Source organism: Apis florea, unplaced genomic scaffold (genome assembly GCF_048593485.1).
Source record: "Apis florea isolate Af1SG1 unplaced genomic scaffold, ASM4859348v1 contig_3811_pilon, whole genome shotgun sequence".
NCBI lineage: Eukaryota > Metazoa > Arthropoda > Insecta > Hymenoptera > Apidae > Apis > Apis florea.
This window is the reverse complement of record NW_028256868.1, coordinates 333,992-356,681: the sequence shown is the minus strand read 5'-3', so window position 1 is coordinate 356,681 and position 22,690 is coordinate 333,992. Positions and strand designations below refer to the sequence as shown.

The 22,690-nt window shown below is 23.4% G+C and overlaps 7 protein-coding genes and 1 long non-coding RNA gene across 23 annotated transcripts; 2 read left to right on the top strand and 6 right to left on the bottom strand.

The window, feature by feature from the left end:
• Positions 1-129: 129 nt before the first annotated feature.
• Positions 130-1,940, bottom strand: FRG1 (FSHD region gene 1). Of its 2 annotated transcripts, none has more exons than XM_086917085.1 (6): positions 1,798-1,940; positions 1,501-1,617; positions 1,353-1,429; positions 993-1,285; positions 493-692; positions 130-410 (listed from the first exon to the last, which is right to left on the bottom strand). In XM_086917085.1, exons 2-6 carry the CDS (start codon positions 1,557-1,559, stop codon positions 263-265), a joined length of 777 nt encoding a protein of 258 aa, XP_086773211.1. In that variant the 5' UTR covers positions 1,560-1,617; positions 1,798-1,940; the 3' UTR covers positions 130-262. The 2 variants fall into 2 exon arrangements, with proteins under 2 accessions (XP_086773211.1, XP_086773212.1); XM_086917086.1 differs by having other exon boundaries at positions 1,697-1,818.
• Positions 1,941-3,129: 1,189 nt separating this feature from the next.
• Positions 3,130-6,537, bottom strand: Shc (SHC-adaptor protein). 7 transcript variants are annotated; one of them, XM_012484489.3, is made up of 11 exons: positions 6,372-6,537; positions 5,604-5,736; positions 5,435-5,505; positions 5,277-5,337; positions 5,020-5,193; positions 4,748-4,911; positions 4,428-4,666; positions 4,201-4,350; positions 3,993-4,120; positions 3,754-3,864; positions 3,130-3,661 (listed from the first exon to the last, which is right to left on the bottom strand). In XM_012484489.3, the coding sequence occupies exons 2-11, from the start codon at positions 5,700-5,702 to the stop codon at positions 3,527-3,529; spliced, it is 1,332 nt and encodes a 443-aa protein (XP_012339943.1). In that variant the 5' UTR covers positions 5,703-5,736; positions 6,372-6,537; the 3' UTR covers positions 3,130-3,526. The 7 variants fall into 7 exon arrangements, with proteins under 7 accessions (XP_012339943.1, XP_012339945.1, XP_003692272.1 ...); XM_012484491.3 differs by having other exon boundaries at positions 5,604-5,711; positions 6,372-6,524; XM_003692224.4 differs by having other exon boundaries at positions 5,604-5,711; positions 6,337-6,460.
• A 529-nt stretch (positions 6,538-7,066) lies between these two features.
• Positions 7,067-10,500, top strand: mus81 (mus81 structure-specific endonuclease subunit). 3 transcript variants are annotated; one of them, XM_031915479.2, is made up of 9 exons: positions 7,067-7,684; positions 7,843-8,144; positions 8,235-8,337; positions 8,431-8,557; positions 8,627-9,202; positions 9,287-9,500; positions 9,580-9,792; positions 9,875-10,009; positions 10,083-10,500. In XM_031915479.2, exons 2-9 carry the CDS (start codon positions 7,992-7,994, stop codon positions 10,326-10,328), a joined length of 1,767 nt encoding a protein of 588 aa, XP_031771339.1. In that variant the 5' UTR covers positions 7,067-7,684; positions 7,843-7,991; the 3' UTR covers positions 10,329-10,500. The 3 variants fall into 3 exon arrangements, with proteins under 3 accessions (XP_031771339.1, XP_031771338.1, XP_031771337.1); XM_031915478.2 differs by having other exon boundaries at positions 7,756-8,144; XM_031915477.2 differs by having other exon boundaries at positions 7,067-8,144.
• Or105 (odorant receptor 105) lies at positions 10,302-13,377 on the bottom strand. Its single transcript, XM_031915491.2, has 10 exons — positions 13,092-13,377; positions 12,714-12,883; positions 12,430-12,555; positions 12,247-12,364; positions 11,900-12,164; positions 11,626-11,742; positions 11,454-11,544; positions 11,184-11,320; positions 10,979-11,111; positions 10,302-10,898 (listed from the first exon to the last, which is right to left on the bottom strand). Coding segments are annotated over exons 1-10 (1,212 nt in total). The 5' UTR covers positions 13,093-13,377; the 3' UTR covers positions 10,302-10,844.
• Positions 13,378-14,064: 687 nt separating this feature from the next.
• LOC116414074 (uncharacterized) lies at positions 14,065-16,458 on the bottom strand. Of its 2 annotated transcripts, XM_031915481.2 has the most exons (10): positions 16,305-16,458; positions 15,966-16,135; positions 15,708-15,833; positions 15,507-15,624; positions 15,136-15,400; positions 14,944-15,060; positions 14,753-14,843; positions 14,533-14,669; positions 14,307-14,439; positions 14,065-14,232 (listed from the first exon to the last, which is right to left on the bottom strand). In XM_031915481.2, exons 1-10 carry the CDS (start codon positions 16,417-16,419, stop codon positions 14,179-14,181), a joined length of 1,326 nt encoding a protein of 441 aa, XP_031771341.2. In that variant the 5' UTR covers positions 16,420-16,458; the 3' UTR covers positions 14,065-14,178. The 2 variants fall into 2 exon arrangements, with proteins under 2 accessions (XP_031771341.2, XP_031771340.2); XM_031915480.2 differs by having other exon boundaries at positions 14,065-14,439.
• Positions 16,459-16,917: 459 nt separating this feature from the next.
• On the top strand, positions 16,918-18,242 carry LOC147656095 (uncharacterized). Its single transcript, XR_015295057.1, has 4 exons — positions 16,918-17,057; positions 17,205-17,264; positions 17,550-17,679; positions 18,116-18,242. It is a non-coding gene; the product is annotated as an uncharacterized LOC147656095 (long non-coding RNA).
• LOC100863505 (uncharacterized) lies at positions 17,110-19,525 on the bottom strand. 3 transcript variants are annotated; one of them, XM_086917046.1, is made up of 10 exons: positions 19,330-19,525; positions 18,999-19,168; positions 18,775-18,900; positions 18,600-18,717; positions 18,125-18,389; positions 17,920-18,033; positions 17,740-17,830; positions 17,531-17,667; positions 17,317-17,449; positions 17,110-17,246 (listed from the first exon to the last, which is right to left on the bottom strand). In XM_086917046.1, the coding sequence occupies exons 1-10, from the start codon at positions 19,334-19,336 to the stop codon at positions 17,196-17,198; spliced, it is 1,212 nt and encodes a 403-aa protein (XP_086773172.1). In that variant the 5' UTR covers positions 19,337-19,525; the 3' UTR covers positions 17,110-17,195. The 3 variants fall into 3 exon arrangements, with proteins under 3 accessions (XP_086773172.1, XP_086773173.1, XP_086773171.1); XM_086917047.1 differs by lacking the exon at positions 19,330-19,525 and having other exon boundaries at positions 18,125-18,427; positions 18,590-18,717; positions 18,999-19,290; XM_086917045.1 differs by lacking the exon at positions 19,330-19,525 and having other exon boundaries at positions 18,999-19,290.
• Positions 19,526-20,035: 510 nt separating this feature from the next.
• On the bottom strand, positions 20,036-22,615 carry LOC100872045 (uncharacterized). 4 transcript variants are annotated; one of them, XM_086917051.1, is made up of 10 exons: positions 22,464-22,615; positions 22,110-22,279; positions 21,878-22,003; positions 21,685-21,802; positions 21,158-21,422; positions 20,957-21,070; positions 20,780-20,870; positions 20,571-20,707; positions 20,357-20,489; positions 20,036-20,286 (listed from the first exon to the last, which is right to left on the bottom strand). In XM_086917051.1, exons 1-10 carry the CDS (start codon positions 22,468-22,470, stop codon positions 20,236-20,238), a joined length of 1,212 nt encoding a protein of 403 aa, XP_086773177.1. In that variant the 5' UTR covers positions 22,471-22,615; the 3' UTR covers positions 20,036-20,235. The 4 variants fall into 4 exon arrangements, with proteins under 4 accessions (XP_086773177.1, XP_086773179.1, XP_086773178.1 ...); XM_086917053.1 differs by having other exon boundaries at positions 22,110-22,271; positions 22,464-22,607; XM_086917052.1 differs by having other exon boundaries at positions 22,110-22,287; positions 22,464-22,588.
• Between the last annotated feature and the right edge of the window lie 75 nt (positions 22,616-22,690).

The following is a 22,690-nucleotide window of genomic DNA, read 5'->3' as shown; positions in this document are numbered from 1 at the left end:
ATTTTTCTGAATTCTGATTTATTACTTGTAATGTAGAATTAATTTAAAAATATATAAGATAAAGCATATTTAAAAAAAAAAAATTAATTAAAAATACATTAAATTACAAAGAATAATGAATGTACATAATAATTTGTAATAGAATTTTTATTTATAATTTATAGTTTATAATCATTTTTTTATATTTTTAATAAACATACATATTATGAAATAATAACTATAAGATATATGTTACCATACATAATACAATAATATACAAAAGTTATTTACAATATCGATCTGCTTTCATTTTGCTTCTTCTATCTAATAAAGCTTCATGCAAATTTCCTTCACGTTTTGCTTTTTCTAATTTAGAATTATCCTCTTTACTTATTTTTAATTTTTTATCTTGGAACTTCTGAAATTTCTTTCTAAAATATTGTATTATTTTTTATTTTAATACTTATTAAAAATAAATTCTTATGATACTTTTTTTTGTGTTGTATAACTTACACATAATTCACTTCAACATCATGAAGAGAACCCTGTTCTTCTTTTGGAATATCTTTGTTTGGATCATGTGTCTTTTGTGTTATACTTCTTACAGTACAAAACTCAGAAGATCCAGCAGTCCTACTTTGACAAATAATATCATCTTCATCTGTAACTGACATGAAACAATTGTTGCTATTCAAAATAGCAAGTTTGTTATCCTAAAAGAATCAGATTTTTTTATAAAATATATAAAAAATATATAAACATTTGAAATCATAAAAAGATTATATTTTTGTTTTAGCATAAACAAATTAAATTATAAAATAAATCAAATTAAATTAAATAGATAATTATATAAATTAATAATGTATTCATTTATATATATTAAATACTTAATTATAATATCTATGTACAAAAAACTTAATTAACTTAAATTTACTTTATTTTTAATAATTTTATAGAAAAAATTCAATATGTATTTTATTACATTGTGACAAACATTTACATTGAATAATTACCTGAAATATTGGTTCCCACTGTTCAATCATACCTACTGCATCACTTCTTCCAACAACAATACCTTTTTTATCAACACCTAAATATTTTCCATAACCAGATTTCAATGCAACTTTAGTTTCACCTATTGGAAAAGCTGTTAAAATCTCTTCTGGTGAAGGTCCTTCACCTTCATTATGAGGTGCACCTAAAGTAAATAATCCATTATCTAAAGCTTTCATGTAAATATGATTTCCAAATTCAATTGCTACAGTTCCTGTGACTTCTGACACTTGTGTAGTTTTCCACCAACCACCTATAACATTTACGTATAATTTCATAATAATGATATAAAAATATATATATAATATTATGATAAATACCATGAATTATAGTATCTTTATCTTCTGAAGTAATAATATGTTCCTTCTCTTGTTTTTTCAATTTTCGTTTTTTTGTTCTATAAAAAAATAGACAAAAAATTATTTTGTAAATATTGAAATAAATAGGTTAAGTGATATTTATTTATACCTTTTTTTTTCACCTTTCAAAACAAGTTTTCCAGATCTCACTTTATCATATTCTGACATTTTTGCCTTTTTTTTATTTGAATGTAATTTAAGCTTATTAATAATTTTCTAGTTTCAACTATTGTATATAAAATAACAAAATATTTTCATAAATCAAAAAAATTATATTAAATTGTATTATATATACAATTACATACACAAAATTATATATGCAAATATTGCATATAATATACTAAATAATAATATTAATTTAAATTATAACGATTATATTAATGTCACTTTCATATTTTATATTTACCTTCAGACGAACGAAGAAAACAAATATCTAAAATTATATTTTTTACTAGTTATATTTCTTATCTGTATGTTTCCATAGTGTTTCCTAAAATTATAGTAATTAATCGTTCGCTGTGCAAATTTATTTTTTATTAAAATTTATTTATTTATTTATTTGAAATAATTTATGAATTAAATTTATTTTTCACACAATTATACAAATTTTTAATATTAATATTTATTTTACATATGTAATTGTTATTTCTAAAGAAAATAAATTAAATAACAATATATATATATTTATGCAATTTATAGAAGTAAAAGTATAAAAATTGGTATATATTGATAAATATTCAGATTTATCATATGCATAAAATATTATTTCTGAAGTAATTACATAAATAATGAATTGTAAGATACAATTTCAAATATAAGGTGTAATGATTTATACATTACATTAGTGTTTTTTTTAATTTTAAAACTTATTATAATTTATACATTTATAAATGTTATATCATTTACTATATATACATTTGAAATCATAAAAAATAAAAATATTAAATATTATTATTTATATATTTTAATACTAAAAATTACAATATTACAATGAGTCATATTCAAGCGCACAATATAAAAGTGCAAATGCGATATTTTTTAGAGATTCGATTCACATACATATTAAATATGCAGAATATAAAATTCAGTTTGGTTGTTATATTTTAAATAGAATATAAATATATAATTCTTTTTATTAAAATTGAGATTAAAAACGAAGATCATTTCATAAATATCAGATCAAAACATCATACTATCGGGATGTTACAAAATTCGTAAAAATATATGTATACATATTTTATAGATATTATTTTATGAGCATTATAAAATAAAATTAAAACATTTTTATGAAAATTACGATCTATATATGGTAAAATTACATACAAGACTTGAAATATAATTTTATTTTATTCAGTAAGTACCGAATCAGAAAATTAAATTGTGGCACATTTCGAAATGTAATAGTAATAGTAGTAATGACAAATATACTTCATTTTGATTATATAAAAGTTGAATTAGAGTAAATAGAAAAGAATTATATTTGGTTTTATATTGCATTATATTGAATAATTGATTTTGATCAATATTAGGAAATTTCTTGTTAATATTTGACAAATGTAGCATTAAAATATTTTAAATGGAATATTAAGTTTAATATGAAATTCATTCATATATTGTCACAATTTTTAAATTTGAAAATGTTTGCAAATATTTAAATATATATATGTTATGTTAAGATTTTATATAATTATATTAAAAATTTTATAAAAAATTTAAATCAATAAATTAAATAAAAACATATTGTAAATAGTCTTATTTTTTATAGATATTTTTTTTTTGTTACAAAAAAATTGTTACATAAAAATACCTTAATTAAAAAGTTGATTGAATATTATAATTTAATATTTAATAGTAATTTTTTAAATTTTGAATATATTTTTCTTTTTATTGTGATATTATTAATCACAAATGAATTTTTGATATTAATAATATAAATCTTCCTCTTAGTAGAGGAATGAAAATAAGATAAAATAAACTCTTTTTTATTTTGTTTCTTACTTTTTAAAACAAGGTATTCATGACATAAAATTTTTGTTATAGAAGGCACCATATTCGATATCGATATTTTATTTCCAATATTGATCGATATCAAATGTGAACCTTACTTATTGTGCAGTATTATAATCTTATAAAAATCAATTATTGGTACGTCTAGGAATTGGATACCGAAGTACTAAAACGCTGTCTGCTGATATAATTGGTAATACATTGTCACAATGATGATTTACTAAATGACTAACACTATCGAAAACGCGATCTTTTGTGCGAACCTAGAATTGAAATAAATCATATATATTCTTATATTCTTTCCTTTATAAATATATATAAAATTTTTCATAATATTAATTTTCGAAATGCTTACTATGCCTTCTGGATCAATTAGTAATAAATGTTTTGGTGTACTATTATTCATACCAGTAAGAACATATTGTCCAGGCGAACCTTGAGATTCTCTCACTAAAAAGTCACCATCCTATCAAATAGATATAAAGAAATATTATATATTATTGTAATATTTTATAATATAATAATATTATAATATTATATAATACAATATAAATACAAATATTAATACAAAAAAAAAGTTTATTTGATATTTACTCTTGTTAGCATTGATTCTGCTTCAGCACGACTAACGCTACCATGAAACCATATTTCTTGTTTTAATTGTTGCTTTTGAGAATGTGGACTTAATTTATTCATATCTGATATTGCAGAACTGAATGGTTCTATAAAATAATATTCTATATAATATAAACTTATACTATACATTTGAATAGATAAACATATTATATTTTAAATTCCTTACGCATATCAAACACATCGAAAAGTGATGTTTGATCACGTTGACTTTCTCTGGTAGCTGCTATAACACTATCATTTACATAGTTATGTTCAGGAGGAATATTGAAATTTGTTGAAGTTCCATCAGAATTCAGATCAATTAAGTTACCAGTTTCTACAGTTATATCATAAATCATAATAATAATAAAATACATCATAAATTATAATAAAATATAGAAAAATAAATATTACCTGCCCATTGTTGATGATGTCTATCAGAATTGATAGAAAATGTATCATGTAAACCAGAATTTTGTACATTGCTTCGTGACACATGATTTTGAACAGAATGATGATGTTTCAAATTGGGTAAAGTTGATGCTGAAGTTGGTAAAGGTGGAACTGGTGGAGGACCAATATCTGGTGGTACTTTACCTGGCAGATCATTATAATAATCTCTGTCTGCTTCTCGTATACCATTTAATATAGGACTATATCATAAAAAAAGAATATATTAAATAAATTATAAGATAAGATTAATTTTATAACAATTATTTACTATTCATAATTACTGTAATGAAGCTGGTTTTGTAAGAAATTCTTTAAATCGTAATTCAAAAGCTTGTCCAATAGTAGATATAACATCTTGTGCTAGTCCTCCACCACATTCTAATACATAACAAGCACGCCATTCTTGCATATTTTTAGCAACATATGCAACAAAATCCAATATTTCCTACCAAAAAACATAATAATTAATTTATACTTTGTAATTATAATATAATTAATAATTAATAATTGTTAAAATAAATAAAAAATTAATGCTATATTATATATAATTTACCGTATCTCCACCTGAAGCAAAAGATATACGTGGCATTTCATGTTTGGCAATAATATGTCCATTTTCTATATTAGTCAAAGCTAAACTGCAGCTACTAATAGTTAAATTTATTGTAGCACCTGTATGTTCCATGCGAGGTTTATCTGCTATTGCTCTTAACACTTTCCTATCCACCTTTAAATTTAAATTATTAAGAGTTCTAAATTACAATTATAAAAATAAATAATAATTTTAATAATAAAATTAATAATGAATACCCTTCTTTTTTTATCTGCAGATTTTAAACCAGCTGCTTCACAAACTCTGTTTATACATTCTCTAAAAAAATATTAATACAATATAATATATGAATTTATTATATATAAAATTTTCCTACATAGAATAAATATAATTTAAAAATATTTTAAAAACTTACTTGGCAACACAAGATCTTGTTTCAAAATCTAAACTTTTCATAGATGTATATACTTCTAAACATCCTATATACTGAAAATCATATAATATAATAATATTTATCATTTATAAAATTAGTTATAGAATTATTCATTATAAAACATATTTATTATAGAAAAATGAAAACTTACTTTAACAGTATAAGTAATTCCTTCTTTACTCACTAAATGATCAGGGTGTAACCATCCTCTAGCTGGTTTACTTATAAAACTACTACCTCCAGTTGCCATTTCTAAATTCTATACACATATGTATACATTATAACTATAACATAAATATTTTAGATATTATATAAACCATTCAGTTTTTAATTTTCTTAATTTGTTATAATTAAATATAGAAATAATATAGAAAGAATTATTTCAAGCATATGTATGCATGTAATTTTTATTCAAAGTTAATACTGAAATCAATATATCTTTTCAATTAAAAAATGTAAATATATTATATATTGCAAATTTTTGTTATTTATAATACTTGTTATTTTTTAATACTTTAAAATTATAGCAATTTGACAACAATTATTATATAATATAAAAAATATAAATAACATTATTTTATATCAAACTTGAATTAAAATATATTTGTAATAATTAAATATGAATAATTAAAAAATTTGATTAATTAATTAAATAAAAAAAATTTTTATTACTGTACATATGATTTACCAGGAAATGAGATCATACCTTACAAACGATTACTGGAATCATATGTCTACAATGCAATATTTTACTGATTATGCATACATTTTACTGATTATTTTGTAAAAATCTTTTAATCACTATATAAATTTAAAAATATTAAAATAAATCCGTATTGGTTAGCATTTCTTGCTATACCAAACTTAAAAGATATATTTACTACCTTACAAAATTCCATTAATGCTAAACATAAATTACCGATAATTTAACTATGAAATTTCCTTTATCACCGACTGAACTAATCTACTGGACACAAACAACATACAAAATAGTTTTAACTTCAATGCATTTTTTTATCTCATGCTTCAGAAACACTAAGCTCTCTTACATTTCGTGTCATTCTTTATTACCGACATTACCGATTCAATTCAAAATAAGATAATAACATTAATAATAATTCGAAATGAAACTTATAAAATTATAAATAAGAAATAGAATAAATATTTTATTATTTAAAATAGATCGAATATGATTTGTTAAGATTTTAATTAATAGGCAAAAAAAAAACAATAAAATCAATTAGATATAGGATTTGTTTCTTAAGTGTATCAATTTTACAGAACAAAATAGACAAGGGAAATAAATAGTGGAAAAAGGAGAGAGATAGGGTAAAATTTCGGATATTTTCATTTTTAGAGTAAATGAAATAAAAATATAAATAAAGAGAATAAATAGGAGAAGGATAGAAATAAGATAATAATTGATAGTCAACTCCATCTCTTGATAAAGGATATCTTTTCAAAGAATTATCTTTTTAAAAATACTCAACAGATGGTAGTGATTTTTAATTCTTATTCCATTTTATTTTTATTTTTGAAAAAATATCTTTTATATTCAAGAGATGGCGCTGATTATTAATTCTTATTCTATCATTTCCTTTTCTTATCTATATTTGAATTTCATTTATACTCTAAAGATGGTGCTGATTTCTTAATTTTTACTATATCTCTGTTTCTGTTCATTCTCTCATTATTTATTCTTTTTATATTTATTTTATAAAATTTATGCGTGTGAAAGATGATTCTAATATTTGATTAAATTTTATTATTTTTTTTGTCTAACTTATTGATTAAAAATCTTAACAGAGTTTATCCAATTCAATTTTTTACATATATATAGATATGTATTTTTGTATTTTTATATGTTATTAATTTTATTTCAAAAAAATATAAATTTATATACAAAATTATAAATTTTAATTTAAAAAGAATAAAAATATTTATATTGCATAAATAAATATTTAATTTTATTTTATATATCATATTTTTATTTAAGAACATTAAAATATTTTTAAGAAAAGAAAAGAAATTTTAGTATATATTTATTATATATAAGATATATCATAACATTTTAGGCAATGTTTAATCATGTTAAATATGATTTTTTTATTTATTTTTATTAATAAAAACAATAATTTTGAATATAAAATAAAAAATAGGTTAGGTTTAAAAGAGAAGATGTATGTAACTTGTTAATATTGTGAATTCTAAAGTTTCATACTGGAAAGTCATGTATGTAGATATTTGTTTCATTGAAGTGATAATTTTATAATGAATCATTTTTATTATTTATTAATATATAGATATTTGTATATTATTTTATAAAAATACTATGAAAAGAATAAAACTAAAATTAAAAAACCCAAATCCATTATTTGAATGTTGGTTAGAAGAATGGAGAAAAGAAGCTGCATCCAGAAATTCCGATTTGCAATATCATTTTTCGAAAGCACTCGCTGCGCTGAAAAAATATCCCCTGCCATTAAAGTCTGGAAAAGATTGTATAATATTGCAACATTTTGGAAAAAAATTATGTTCGATGTTAGATAGAAAACTCGAAGAATACAAAGCTCAGAATTCAGATTTAATAAATGATTATACTTGTGAATATTGCAACCACAAGGAACAAAATATAGTTAAAAGAAAATGTAAAGTTCAAACAACTACAGATGAAGATTTTGTACATCAACGAGTAAATATATTTATATATTTTTTAAATATAAATATAATTAAATAAATTTATACATTAATAAGGTAAACTTAATTCATCTTTTATTTTAAGACAGAATTAATAACATTTAATAATATAAATTTATTGTCATGGAATATAGAAAATTATGCTGTTTTATTGATTTTATATAAGAAATTTCAAGATTCTTGTTCAGGTATATTTTAAAAAATATTTTTAATTTTTGCATAAATAATTTTTTATTTATAAATAATATACTTATATTTTATTTAATGTTAAAATTTCTTAGAATATGTTACTGAAATAGATTTATTATCTGAAATAGAAGAATTATGTGGTTTTGCAACAAAGACTTCAATTTTAGATTTAGTTGAAAAAAATTTAATTTCCATGATATCTGATCATGAACCAATTAGGTAATGATGATTATCGAATTTGTATATAACATAAATTATTAACTATTAAAAACAATATAATTTGTTTAGGTATAATCTTACAGAACATGGTATAAATGTTTCAAGAAAGATATGTGAAGTTACAAGCATTGATGCAAAATCAATAAATTCTTTTGAAGTATTAAGTAAAATTCAAACATTTTTAGAGACATTGATTATAGAAAATTTAGGACTTCCAACAAATAATTCGGATGAAAATATTGAAAGGGAATGTTCTAAAGATATACAAAATAAAGATTTAAATTTAGAACTTCCAACAAATAAACTAAATATTGATAATACTAAAGTACAAAAAGAATGTTCTAAAAGTACACAGGATAAGGACTCAAATAAATTTTCAAAAATATATAAATCCAAATCTGCAGAATGTATTATTATAGAAAATCATGAAGAGAAATCTGATAAGAATTTTGAAAAGCAAATATCTAAAAGAAATAATGATCTTGTAGAAAATATACAAGAAAAAACAAAAAATTTACAAGATAAAAATCATGTGGATAATTTAGAAAATAAAACAGATTCTATTGATAATTTTCAAAAAAACGTTTATTTAGAATCAAGCAAATTTGATATAATATTATTAGTAGATACTCAAGAAACTTCTGGGTATGTTTCATTTTATTGAATTCTAATTTAATAAAAAAATTAATAAAAAAATTTAAAGATATGATTTTAATAATTTTAATATAGTGGTAAGACAAAACCTCAACATGATGATACTATAAAGGAACTAACACAACTTGATGTATTATTTGAAATACGTCATTTAAAAGTTGGTGATTTTGCATGGATTGCTAGATGTAGAAGAAAAAAAATTGAGTTAATTTTACCTTATATAGTGGAAAGAAAACGGATAGATGATTTGAGTGCAAGTATTATAGATGGAAGATTTCATGAACAGAAAGTAATATTATAATGAAATTATATTTATATTTACATATTTTTATATTATTTATAATTAAATATAAAATTATCTTATATAGTACAGACTAAAACAATCTGGAATTACAAATCTCATCTATATAATAGAGGATCATGAGAAGAGCCAAAGATTGGCAATACCATATTCATCTTTGATGCAAGCTTCTATTAATACTCTGATACAAGATGATTTTTCTCTAAAATATACTAAGAACCATAAAGACTCTATGTTTTATTTATCATCATTAACTAGAATTTTAATTAAAACTTTTAAAGTAATATTTCTTTTACAGATTCTGATATTTTAATTTATTTATTAATTTAATTTTAATTATCTCAAAGAAAAAACTTTTCTAGGACAAGAATTTAATAGGTTGCAAAAAAGAAATTATTAAAGAAACAAATGTTAAATTACTTCCTTCAAATATTTCAAATAACATTTATAATCTCATGGAATTTGAGGAATTTAATAAAGCAGCATCTAAACACAAGGTATATAAATGCATATCAAATTTATATGATATATATTTCTCTGATAATTATATTGAAATATTAAATTTTTTAGGTGTTTAAAATAAATGAAATGTTTATCCGCCAATTATTACAATTAAAAGGAATGTCTGTAGATAAAGCTTTAGCAATTGTAGAACATTATCCAACTCCACGATTGCTAATTGATGCTTTACATAACCCTGACTGCAATGGAGAATTGTTATTAGCAAATATTCAATTTGGTAATAGAAAACGTCTTATAGGATCAGCAATTAGTAAAACAATTTATCAATTATATACAAAAAAACATTTTAATTAATGAATGAAATTTTATATAAATAGAACAATTATTAAATATTCTCTAATTTATGTCTGTTTTACATTTTTTTAATTTTTATTATTAACTTTTAATAAGTTGACTTATCAATTATACCAGTCTTTTTTGCGAAATTTATTGTATGTTAAACAATAAATACTTATTTTTTATTTTAGTTTTTTTACAAATATTTTATCTATCATTTGTTTTATTTAAAAATATTTATAGATATATGAATTTCTAATATTATTCTTTATAACATATCAATCTTAATTAGAATAACATCTATTTATTGAGGATACATAAGTAACTTAAGTAATGTGCATGAAATTAATATTAACACATATGTAGTATAAATATAATTGATATCGATTAAATAATTTTTTTATAGTAGTAAGAATTTCATTTACATATATAATAAAATCGCTTTTACAATTAGGAAGCGAAATATCAAATTGTTGATAAATTATAATATTAGAACATATGAATACATATTTTCGTATGTATGAGTAATGAAAATTACTCTCTTAATGATAAAAACATCATGAAATATGACATACATGTTTTAATTGTCTTGAAATTAAAAAATTATAAATTATTAGCTCTCATTTATATTATTATTATAGTGACATATTTTTATTAATTTTACGTACTATTCCGAAACTTTCAATTTTCATTTCGTATAATCCCGCTGCTGTTAATATACATGGTTTATTGGATCTAATTTGCATTATATGAAGCACTTTTTGAACTTTCATTGGTATTTTGTACCATTCAGAATCATATCTATAGTGAAATTCATAAATTTAGACTATTTTCAGCTTTCTTTATTATATAAATATAATATAAAAAACTTACATTTTATCAGCCAATTTTGAGCTTTGATTGAGTAACATTTCTCCAGGTAGACTAATAGCATATAAATGAAATTGTTGAGCCATAACGTAAATAATAGCCCTGATAGCTTCTTCAGGTCGATCTAAAAATACAACTATCTAAAAAATAAAGGTATTAATATATTTATTGTCATTTTTTTAATAATTATTCATTCAAATAATTTTATTACAAAATATAAATCTGAAAAATCTCTTATTGTAAAAAAAATAAATATAATAAATGTATTCTTACTTCAACACACGTCACGCTAATAATCATTATATTTAATCCCATCTGGATCAAATATAAATTTCTACAACACTTCTCGAGTACATCGTAAAGTCTTGAAATGAGACAAATAAAACTTTTAGTTTGAATTAAATTATTTGTTATTAATTATTAATTTTAAATAATTGGTACAGACTGAAGACATTTATAATGCATTATCACGCATTGTTTGAATTCTTCGTATTCAATGCTGCTTATGTTAGGTCCATTTTTTTCAATGGTATGAATTTTTGTTAATTTTTGAATCTGATATCTGTATGTATTTATAATAACATTATTATTTAAAATTATCAACATTAATAATATCTAACATTAATAAATACAGGTATATTCAAGTTATAAAAGAGATATAAGTTATATATTTATTTTTTCATTATACGTTGTTTAATACCACGTTGAATAATATTTACCCACATGCTGCAAACAATCCACAAGCATGGTAAATAATAGAAATGTATAACGAATCTACTGAGATTATTATTATCACAATAATAGCCGCAGAACAAGATAAATGCACATACACAATATAAAAATATTCATAATTGTCTAGAATTATGTAATTAACATTAAATATATTTTGTCGTGGTCGGGTTTCATTTAACGGTAAAATAATATCCAGAATGGGATTACATAAAGGAAGAGAGAGAAATATTACGAGAAAAGTTAATAAACTTTCTGAAAGAAATATTTTTGTTATTGTATATTGAATTAATATTATGTAAAATACGTATGAGAAATTACTCCTATGATCACTTACTCCTGTACAGGAGTGCAAGTTTACTACCATATTGAGTAAATTTGTCTAGCATGATTAATTCTTCTTTTGATTCTAATGATTTCCAATCTTGCGCCAAAGAGTAAAATAATTTTTTAAACTATAATATATTTAATTATTATGTATATATAATTGCAAATTTTTTCTATAAAATGATTTTTTTACCTGCATTTTGTTAGAATAGATGTTTAATATTTTTATCATGCTGATAATTACTGTAATTACTTGAGGTATATTCTGAATGATGTTATCGAAATCCTTATTACTTATAGCCTCCCATAATTGTATAGACTATCAAATCGTGAATTCCAATCGTGTAACAATATTACCTGATTATTTGCTTTATTTAAAGATTGTTAATTGCGAGATATTTTCTCACATTACTTTTTCTTATTTTTTTATTCATTAATTAATAATTATTAAAAAATGATATAATATGTTTGTCTTACCGTTGGACAAAGAAAGCTCATGCAAACGGAGATTATCATGATTATTATAATTATACTAATATTATTATTTTGATACGGATTTATTCCACAGATCGTTAAATATAATTTGAGCGTTTTATAATATGCAATATCGAATGCGTTATATTCTTGTTCGTTGTTTTTCTGTAACACTGAACATTGTCATTTAGATTAAAAATTTTATTTAATCATTTACAAAAAAAAGATAACTGTTTAATATTGAGAAAAATTATATATCATAATAAAATAAAATATTTCAACTCAATTCCAATGCGATTTCTCGAACGAATAAAATGTTTATAATATCGAATAGCTAAAGTTACCATAAAAATTATGATATACTATTCATTTTTCTCTTACTATTTAGATTTACGAATTTTTGAAACAGGAAAACTATTCAGGAAATCTATTGCAATTAATGTGGCAGCACACTGTTGATAAAACTGTTTCGATAAAAAGTTTCGTCTAAGCTCTTTTTTATAGAACCATAGAAAATAGGAATTATTGAAATTTGTTCCATGTACACTCAAATTATTTACATTTATAATTAATTCAACATTCCGTATCGATGAAAACGTGCAATTTTCATTGTACAGGTATGTATTAAGATATCGTTTTTAAAGTATGATATTATTACTTCGTAGATAAGAAAATAATAGCAGTGTCTAAGGCTCAATCAATCAATTGTGTTGGAAATCAATGACTGTGATTACTTTAAAATATTGATCTCGATAATTGAAATATAATGTTAGCGAAAATTTTTCAATCAAAATCTTTGAAGTCTTTTGAATTTTTAAACAAAAACTATGTAATACGTTTTCATTCAAGATAAATTTCATTTACTGTGTGGTAGATATTCGTGTTATACATTGTTATATATAAACTAAACTATTATGACAATAGTATGATAATAGATATAAAAATAAAACATTATAATTGATAATTGCAAATCAATGTTGTTGTTGAGAAACTCAAATAATATTCGAAAATATGTGCAAAAAATATTCCAAAGAAGATCCTTCAAAAAAGTTTTTAAAGGACGTGAAAAATATATCAAATAAAAATTGTACTTATTGAGAAAAATATTATAAAATGTGAATTATATATCTATATATAATAATTTTTTCAATTTTAATTTAAAAAATTTTTGGAAAAAAGAAAATAAAACAAGAATGTTATTATCTTGTAAGAATAATTACATAATGATTTTAATTAAATTATATTCATTTAACATATATTTGGGTAAGTTTGTAATACAATTTATTATAATTTATTATTAAAATACTATCCATATCGTATAGAAAATATGATTAAATAACTTTAAAAAAAATCATTTTAACTTTTCAACAATATATATATTAACAATACATATTTGTTCTACTATTCTTGATCAATCTAGATACAAAATGAAGTCATGAACTAAATATTTTCGACGTATTATGTATACTCATTTCTTTAGTGACATTAACATCGTGAAATATGACATGCAAGTTTTAAACGTCTTAAAATAAAAATGATCGTATAAATGTTAATAAATATAAAGTTATAAGTAATAATTCTATAATTATTACATACTATTCCGAAATTTTCCATATTCATTTCGTACAATCCGCCCGCTGTCAATGAACACGGCTTTTTACTCCTTATTTGCATCATGTGGAGTACTTTCTGAATTTTTACTGGTATTCCATACCATGTAGAGCTATATCTGTTATATTATATCAAAAAAAGTAAAAGAAAAAAGATTATACATATATGATTATACATCTACAATTGTATGTATACATACGTAAACACATACATATTATTTGCCAATTCTGTACAATGATCCAAAAGTACCTGTCCAGGTAAACTAATTACAAACAAATGAAATTGCTCAGCTCCAAGAAATACAGCAGTTCTAATCGCTTCTTCCGGTCTATCTAGATTTACGACTGTCTGAAAAATAAAACTATTCATTAGATAAGATTTTTTTCTTATTCTTTAATTTCTTTTCGTTCTCTTTAGATTTTTTTCTTTACTTGGACAGCTGTCACGCTTATACCCATCATATTTAATCCAACCTGAATTAAATAACTATTTCGACTGCTCTCGTTCAGAATATTATAAAACCTCAAAATGTGACGAAAAAAACTAATTAGTCGGGTTCAAGAAGAAGTATTTGACAATATATTAATTAATATGAATTGTGTATAATTTGAGAAATACAAACTGAATGGCTTTATCGTGAGTGGTTATGCAATTTTTAAGCTGTTCATACGTGTAATTTTCTGAAATAATTCTGTCATTGAATAGATTCGGATATCTGGTCGCTTCTTGAACTTTATACCTGTATGTGTACGATAAGATTTAGAAAAAGTAAATATAAATTTAAATAGAGATTAGTGGATATTACGTTATTTACCCACACATCGCAAACATTCCGCTGCTGTGATGAATTATAATCATGTACAATGAATCTATAGTAACTATGATCATCACAACAATGACAGATCCCCAAGCTAACTGCAAATATATGTAAAAAAAATAGTCATTATGGTTAAAGATCAAATAATTAACTCTAAATAATTGCTGTCTCGATCGAGTTTCGTTTAATGGATGAACAATATCCAGAAGAGGAAAGATCAGTGGTACGAGTAAAAATAATACCATGAAGGATAACAATGTATCTGAAAAGATAAAAGATAAAAGATCCACTTATTTGCCGATTTTTTTTTCTAAATTACATAAATAACTAAGAATCAAGAGAGAAAAGATTAAAATGCAAAAACTTACTTCGATACAACTGTGCCATTTTACTACCTTTTATGGTGATTTCTTCGAGAACATGAAATTGATTATTTAACTCAAACTTTTCCCATTCTTTTGTTATAAATTCAAACAATTTTTTAAACTATAACGCAATACATGTTCAGTTAAGATGTGAATTTGAAACACTTAAAAAAAATTAAGTTGAATGATATTAATTTCACGTACATTTTCTCTGTTGAAATGAATATTCAGAAGTTTAACGACACTCGTTGCAGCCGCGATCAAATGGGGCAGACACTCGATCACTGCGTCCATATTTTTATCACATAATGACGTGTATAATTCTAATGACTAATGAATTCCAGGTCCCGATCGTTTAACAACATTACCTGATTACTTACTTTATTTCGTAGAATTCATTCAATTTAATTTTTACGTTTCACCTAAAGAATATTTCTAAACTATTCAATATAACATTCTTACCGTTGGAATAAGAATGCCAGAAATACTAGTCACCATTGCAATTACAATAATATTTCTGAATCCGTCTCTTTGGCGTGGATCTTGTCCCAAAAATTTCATGTATTTCTCGAGCAGTTTATAATAAGGAATATCAAATATATTGGTACATTTATTTCTGGTCTTCTGAAATACTGAATAACTTAAATTTAAATATATTTTTAAAAGTTATTTAATTTGTTGACATATTTCAGATGTATTTCAAAAAAGTGATTGGTGTAATATTAAAAGTGAAAATTTTCATTTATAAAAAGTTAAATATCTTAATCTTTTCTAGGTATAAATTTTATCTTCTTCTCTTACCGTCCATATTTTCAGGTATGCAACTGATACAGAAACGATATCGTATCAAGAGGATGAACGTCTTTCTTTTCGAAATGAAAGAAATCAATTTGATGAATGCAATTATACTAGACATTTGATGATATATGACTCGATGCGTGTAACCAGTTATTAAGCATAATTTTGAATCTTATACGACAAGTACGCATCATTACCCATTTAAATTAATCGACGTTGGGTATAATTGTATCGTAGATAAGAAAATGATAGTTCTCTACGGTTATATTGGCGTCTGCCACTTATACTGAAAATCGAACATCTATGATTATCCTGAAATATTGATTGCTATGGCTGCGCTATACAATATGGCATTCGTTAAACAATTGGTAACAGACAAAAAGATTTTCAAATTACTGTGTATTGAAATTATTAAATTCTAAAAGAAAAAAAAAAATCATTGTATCTCTGCTTGCAATGTGTTTCAATAATATTAACTTTTTCTACTTCTAGGTGTGGACTCTCTTTGTCAAAATCAGTGGAACATTGTTATTTGCGAAATGTGGATAATATAGAGAGTTTTATAAAAATATTTGTAAAATATATTTATCCTCATTCACGTTGTTGTATCATTTTTCCTTGTTAAAATTTTACAATTTTATTCGTGGTTCTTTATTAATGGAATGAAAAAATTTTGTGAAAAAAATGATAATTATTTTGGTAAGATCAACAGATCAATTTTTTATCCAAAAAATTTGAAGATTGGAGATTCCTGAGGTAATTTCAAGCAACATTTTTCTTTGCAACAACATTGTTAATTATATTTATTACTATTCACATCCTTATTTAATTTGGATAAAAAATATAATATATTTAATCGTAATATATTTTCGATATAAATAACGTAGAATTTCATTATTTCAGCGACATTATCATTGTGAAATACGACATGCACGTTTTAAACGTCTTGAAAAGAAAAAGATTGTAAGTAATAATTGATATAATAGAATTATTTTAATTTTATATTCATACGTACTATTCCGAAATTTTCTATGTTCATTTCATACAATCCTCCTGCCGACAACGTACATAATTTCTTACTTCTTATTTGCATTACGTAGAGTACTTTTTGAATCCGTACAGGTGCTCTATACCATATGGAACTGTATCTGTTATAATATCATTACATTAATACTTGTTACTGTTAGAATAATTTGATATTTATATTTTTGCATGGAATGAACACGTACATATTATTTGAAAACTCAGAGCAATGATCCAAGAGTACTTGTCCAGGTAAACTGAGTACGAATAAATGGAATTGATTAGCCCCGCAGAATACAGCGCTTCTAATTGCTTCCTCTGGTCTATCCAAATTTACGACTGCCTGTAAAATATTGTACGTATATTGATAATATTTTCTAGATTGTTTGATTTTATTGATTAAATTGATTTTTACTTGAACAGCTGTCGCGCTTATGGCCAACATATTTAATCCAACTTGAATAAGATAACTGTTTCGATTACTTTCATTCAGAATATTATAGAACCTCAAAATTATAACGTATGAATGAATTAGTTATTATTTTTACATTATTATTTGAAACGTGCATTTTATTGTTATTTGATAAATACAAACTGGATAGCTTCATCGTGCGTGATCACGCAATTCTTGATTTGTTCGTATGTGTAATTATTTGAAACAATTTCATTGAGTGATTTCGCATTTCTTGTTACTTTTTGTACTTGGTATCTTTACAAAAATAGACATACAATAATGAGTACTTATAATGAGAATTATTAGATTATTCATGCATTTGTATATTTTGTTTTAGCTTGATTACCCGCAAACTGTAAATAATCCGCTGCAATGATGAATTATAAGAATCAATAACGAATCTACGGCAACTATGGTTACTACAACCATGATTGATCCCCAAGCAAGTTGCAAATATACATAGAAAAAATAATTGTCATCGTTAAAAAATAAATAATTAACTTTCAGCAGTTGTTGCCGTGGTCGAGTTTCATTTAATGGAAGAACGATGTCCAATATGGGAGAAAGTAATGGAATCAATAGGAACAATACTAGAGCTGTCAATAATGCACCTAAAAAATATATATGATGATTTATGAGCAAAACATTACTAAGGAAAATTCGTTATTTAATTATACTAATTAGAAACTAATCAATTGATCAACATTCTTAATTTCGGAATCAAAAGTATATTCTAAATTTTCAGAAACTAAATAATTAATCTTAATAAATCTGATTCTGGCATAATTGACAAATTAAAAATCTAGAAAACTATAATATACTTCGGTATAATTGCGCCATTTTGTTTCCTTGTATAACAGTATTATCAAGAATGTGCAATTCATTATTTAATTTCAGCTTGTCCCATTCACTTGCCACAAATTGAAATAATTTATCAAACTAGAAAAAATATATTATTCTAAAAAAATTCTTTTGTATAATTAAAAAATTACTTACGTTTTCTCTATAGAAATATATATTCAATATTTTAACGGCGCTAATGGTAGCTGCGATAAAATGTGGTAGACCCTCGATCACTGCGTCCATATTCTTGTCACATAACGATGTGTATAATTCTATTGACTAACGATTACAAATTTCAATTGTTTAACGTTACCTTTATTTCATTACGTAGAATTCACTCGTTTTAGTTTCTTCATTTTTATAAAAGATTTCCTTACCGTTGGAACAATATTGCTTGAAATACTAATCACCACCACTGTTACTATACAATTTCTGAATTTACTCTTTAAACGCGGATCTTGTCCCAAAAGTTGAAAATATTTCTCGACCATTTTATAGTAAGGAATGTCAAATATTTCGGGATACTGTCTTTCGGTTTTCTGAAATACTGAGTAACTTGAATTTAAATTCATATCATAAAAGTTACTCTTTACCGAACTATTTTAAATATAACGAAAAAAAATGATATTAACATAATATCAATGTATTTTTAATTTGTAAAAAGTTAAATATTTCAATCGTGATATAAATTATATTTGTTCCTCTTACTATCCATATTTCCAGTATTTATTGTAGAAACAATCGTCGTTTCAAAGGGATGAATCTTCTTCCTTCGAGAATGGAAGAAATCAATCTGATAAATGTAATTAAATTCGACATTTGATGATACTCTATGTATCTAACTGTATATATAATTTTTAAGTATAATTTCGACTCGTTTCCTTATACGACAGGTATACATTATTGCATACTTAATCGACATTGTGCGACAATTGTATTATAGATAAGAAAATGACAATTTCACGGTTGTATTGATGCCTGCCACTTATGTTGAAAATCGAACATGTATTATTATCCTGAAATATTGATTGCTATGGCTGCAATATGGCATTCGCTAAACATTCGGTGATAGAGAAAAGATTTTCAAATTACTGTGTACTGAAAATTATTAAATTCTAAAAAAATCATCTCTAAGTAGTAGTGTTCCAATAATACTAATTTCTTCGACTTCCAAATATGAGTTCTCTTTGTTGGATTCAATGGAATATTGTTATTTGTAAAATGTGGATAGTATAGGTAACAAAAAGTATTACAAAAGTATTTCTAAAACTATCATTTCTCATCTTGTTAAAATTTGAAAATTCTATTTTAGGTTCATCATAAGTGAAACGAATTTTATGAAATGTTGGTCAATTCGTTATTTTGATATGATTTTCTTATGGTAAGATATAATCTTTTTTTATACGTTGAAATATTATAGCATTTTGTTTTATTCATATGATTTTGATAAAGTCATTTATATTATTTAACAATATAATACTAATATATACTATATTATTATTTAACAATATAATAACTATGTTATTACTATTATTCACATCCTTTGGATTTATTTACTTTGGATAGAAAATATAATATATTTACTCGTAATATATTTTAGATAACGTAGACTCATTATTTCAGCGACATTATCATTGTGAAATACGACATGCACGTTTTAAACGTCTTGAAAAGAAAAAGATTGTAAGTAATAATTGATATAATACAATTATTTTAATTTTATATTCATACGTACTATTCCGAAATTTTCTATGTTCATTTCATACAATCCTCCTGCCGACAACGTACATAATTTCTTACTTCTTATTTGCATTACGTAGAGTACTTTTTGAATCCGCACAGGTGCTCTATACCATATGGAACTGTATCTGTTATAATATCATTACATTAATACTTGTTACTGTTAGAATAATTTGATATTTATATTTTTGCATGGAATGAACACGTACATATTATTTGAAAACTCAGAGCAATGATCCAAGAGTACTTGTCCAGGTAAACTGAGTACGAATAAATGGAATTGATTAGCCCCGCAGAATACAGCGCTTCTAATTGCTTCCTCTGGTCTATCCAAATTTACGACTGCCTGTAAAATATTGTACGTATATTGATAATATTTTCTAGATTGTTTGATTTTATTGATTAAATTGATTTTTACTTGAACAGCTGTCGCGCTTATGGCCAACATATTTAATCCAACTTGAATAAGATAACTGTTTCGATTACTTTCATTCAGAATATTATAGAACCTCAAAATTATAACGTATGAATGAATTAGTTATTTTTACATTATTATTTGAAACGTGTATTTTATTGTTATTTGATAAATACAAACTGGATGGCTTCATCGTGCATGATCACGCAATTCTTGATTTGTTCGTACGTATAATTATTTAAAACAGTTCCATTAAACGATTTCGCATTCTTTATTACTTTTTGCACTTGGTATCTGTATTTATAATGAGAAATATTTTTTAAAAAAAAATATAACATTATTTATATATTTATATGTTTTTTGTAGCATGATCATATTTACCCGCAAACTGTAAATAATCCGCTGCAGTGATGAATTATAAGAATCAATAATGAATCTACGGCAACTGAAGTCACCACAACTATAATTGATCCCCAAGCAAGTTGCAAATATACGTAGAAAAAATAATCGTCATCGTTAAAAAATAAATAATTAACTTTGAGAAGTTGTTGTCGCGATCGAGTTTCATTTAGTGGAAGAAATACATCTAATGTAGGAGAAATTAATGGAATCAATAAGAACAATACTAAAGCTGTTAATAGTGCACCTAAAAAGTATATACTTAATAATTTACAAAATTTACAAGATATTAATAAAAATGGTGTTATTTAATAATTATGCTAGTTAAAAGCAAAATTCATCAACTTCGAATTAAAAATTATTAATTAATTCTAATTCAATATCAAACATGTATCTAATTTTTTCAAAGTAATTTGTCAGAAATTAAATAATTAAACTTGACAGCATTTACGATCAATTTTGCTTCTGGTACAATTCACAAATTAAAAATCTAGAAAATTATAATGTACTGCGATATAAGTGCGCTGTTTTGTTTCCTCGTATGATAGTTTTATCGAGAACATGCAATTCATTATTTAATTTCAGCTTGTCCCACTCATTTGTCACAAATTGAAATAATTTATCGAACTAGAAAATAATATATTTTTTGAAAAAATATATTATTCTAAAAAAATTCTTTTGTATAATTAAAAAATTACTTACGTTTTCTCTATAGAAATATATATTTAATATTTTTACAGCGCTAATGGTAGCTGCGATGAAATGTGGCAAACCCTCGATCACTGCGTCCATATTCTTGTCACATAACGACGTATATAACTCTATTGACTAATGATTACAAGTTTCAATTGTTTAACGTTACCTTTATTATGTAGAATTCACTCGATTCACTTTCACACTCATTTCTATAAAATGTTCAACGTGATTTCCTTACCGTTGGAACAATATTGCCTGAAATACTAATCACCACCACTGTTACTATAAAATTTCTGAATTCATTCTTTAAACGCGGATCTTGTCCCAAAAGTTGAAAATATTTCTCGACCATTTTATAATAAGGAATGTCAAATATATCGGGACACTGTCTTCCGGTTTTCTGAAATACTAAATGTCTTAAATTTAAATTAATTTCACTATAATTCGTAATTGAGTTATTTTAAATGTCAGAAGTATAATTAATATAAAATTAATAACGTTATTTAAAACAATAATTAGGAAACTAAAAAAAAAAAAAAAAAAAAAGAAACAAAATTATTTTGTTATATTCTGCTCTGTTTTTTTTTCTTACTATTCATATTTCTAAGTTCATAACTTGAAACTAATCTGAAAGACTGAATGTTATTTTTTTTCTTTAAGTCAATTTGACGAATGTAAATCTAAAATTATGTTTCGATGATTCGATAGTATACGGTAGTATATAATTGTAGAATAGCAATATCGATAATAACATATAAGTATGTAAAATTGCAGAAATAACATATGACTGCAAATCAGTCACTTATCAATTCATATTAT

Coding starts and splice junctions, on each gene's coding strand:
- FRG1 (XM_086917085.1), bottom strand. CDS start 1,559: ATGTCAGAATATGATAAAGTGAGATCTGGAAAACTTGTTTTGAAAGGT. Junction 1,430..1,500: donor TTGAAAGGTGAAAAAAAAAG/GTATAAATAAAT, acceptor ATTTTTTTATAG/AACAAAAAAACGAAAATTGA. Junction 693..992: donor AGTGGGAACCAATATTTCAG/GTAATTATTCAA, acceptor TGATTCTTTTAG/GATAACAAACTTGCTATTTT.
- Shc (XM_031915514.2), bottom strand. CDS start 6,182: ATGATTCCAGTAATCGTTTGTAAG. Junction 5,338..5,434: donor ACAAGATCTTGTGTTGCCAA/GTAAGTTTTTAA, acceptor ATATTTTTTTAG/AGAATGTATAAACAGAGTTT. Junction 4,667..4,747: donor ACAAAACCAGCTTCATTACA/GTAATTATGAAT, acceptor TTTATGATATAG/TCCTATATTAAATGGTATAC.
- mus81 (XM_031915478.2), top strand. CDS start 7,785: ATGAAAAGAATAAAACTAAAATTAAAAAACCCAAATCCATTATTTGAA. Junction 8,338..8,430: donor ATTTCAAGATTCTTGTTCAG/GTATATTTTAAA, acceptor AAAATTTCTTAG/AATATGTTACTGAAATAGAT. Junction 10,010..10,082: donor AAGCAGCATCTAAACACAAG/GTATATAAATGC, acceptor TAAATTTTTTAG/GTGTTTAAAATAAATGAAAT.
- Or105 (XM_031915491.2), bottom strand. Junction 11,743..11,899: donor GGATTGTTTGCAGCATGTGG/GTAAATATTATT, acceptor AAATACATACAG/ATATCAGATTCAAAAATTAA. Junction 11,321..11,453: donor TTAGCGTGACGTGTGTTGAA/GTAAGAATACAT, acceptor TTTATTTTTTAG/ATAGTTGTATTTTTAGATCG.
- LOC116414074 (XM_031915480.2), bottom strand. CDS start 16,419: ATGTCTAGTATAATTGCATTCATCAAATTGATTTCTTTCATTTCGAAA. Junction 15,834..15,965: donor CTGGCATTCTTATTCCAACG/GTAAGAATGTTA, acceptor GGAATTCATTAG/TCATTAGAATTATACACGTC. Junction 14,670..14,752: donor TAAGCGTGACAGCTGTCCAA/GTAAAGAAAAAA, acceptor TTTATTTTTCAG/ACAGTCGTAAATCTAGATAG.
- LOC100863505 (XM_086917047.1), bottom strand. CDS start 19,193: ATGAATTTAAATTCAAGTTACTCAGTATTTCAGAAAACCGAAAGACAG. Junction 17,668..17,739: donor TAAGCGCGACAGCTGTTCAA/GTAAAAATCAAT, acceptor AATATTTTACAG/GCAGTCGTAAATTTGGATAG. Junction 17,247..17,316: donor ACATAGAAAATTTCGGAATA/GTACGTATGAAT, acceptor TTTCTTTTCAAG/ACGTTTAAAACGTGCATGTC.
- LOC100872045 (XM_086917051.1), bottom strand. Junction 21,071..21,157: donor GGATTATTTACAGTTTGCGG/GTAAATATGATC, acceptor TTATAAATACAG/ATACCAAGTGCAAAAAGTAA. Junction 20,287..20,356: donor ACATAGAAAATTTCGGAATA/GTACGTATGAAT, acceptor TTTCTTTTCAAG/ACGTTTAAAACGTGCATGTC.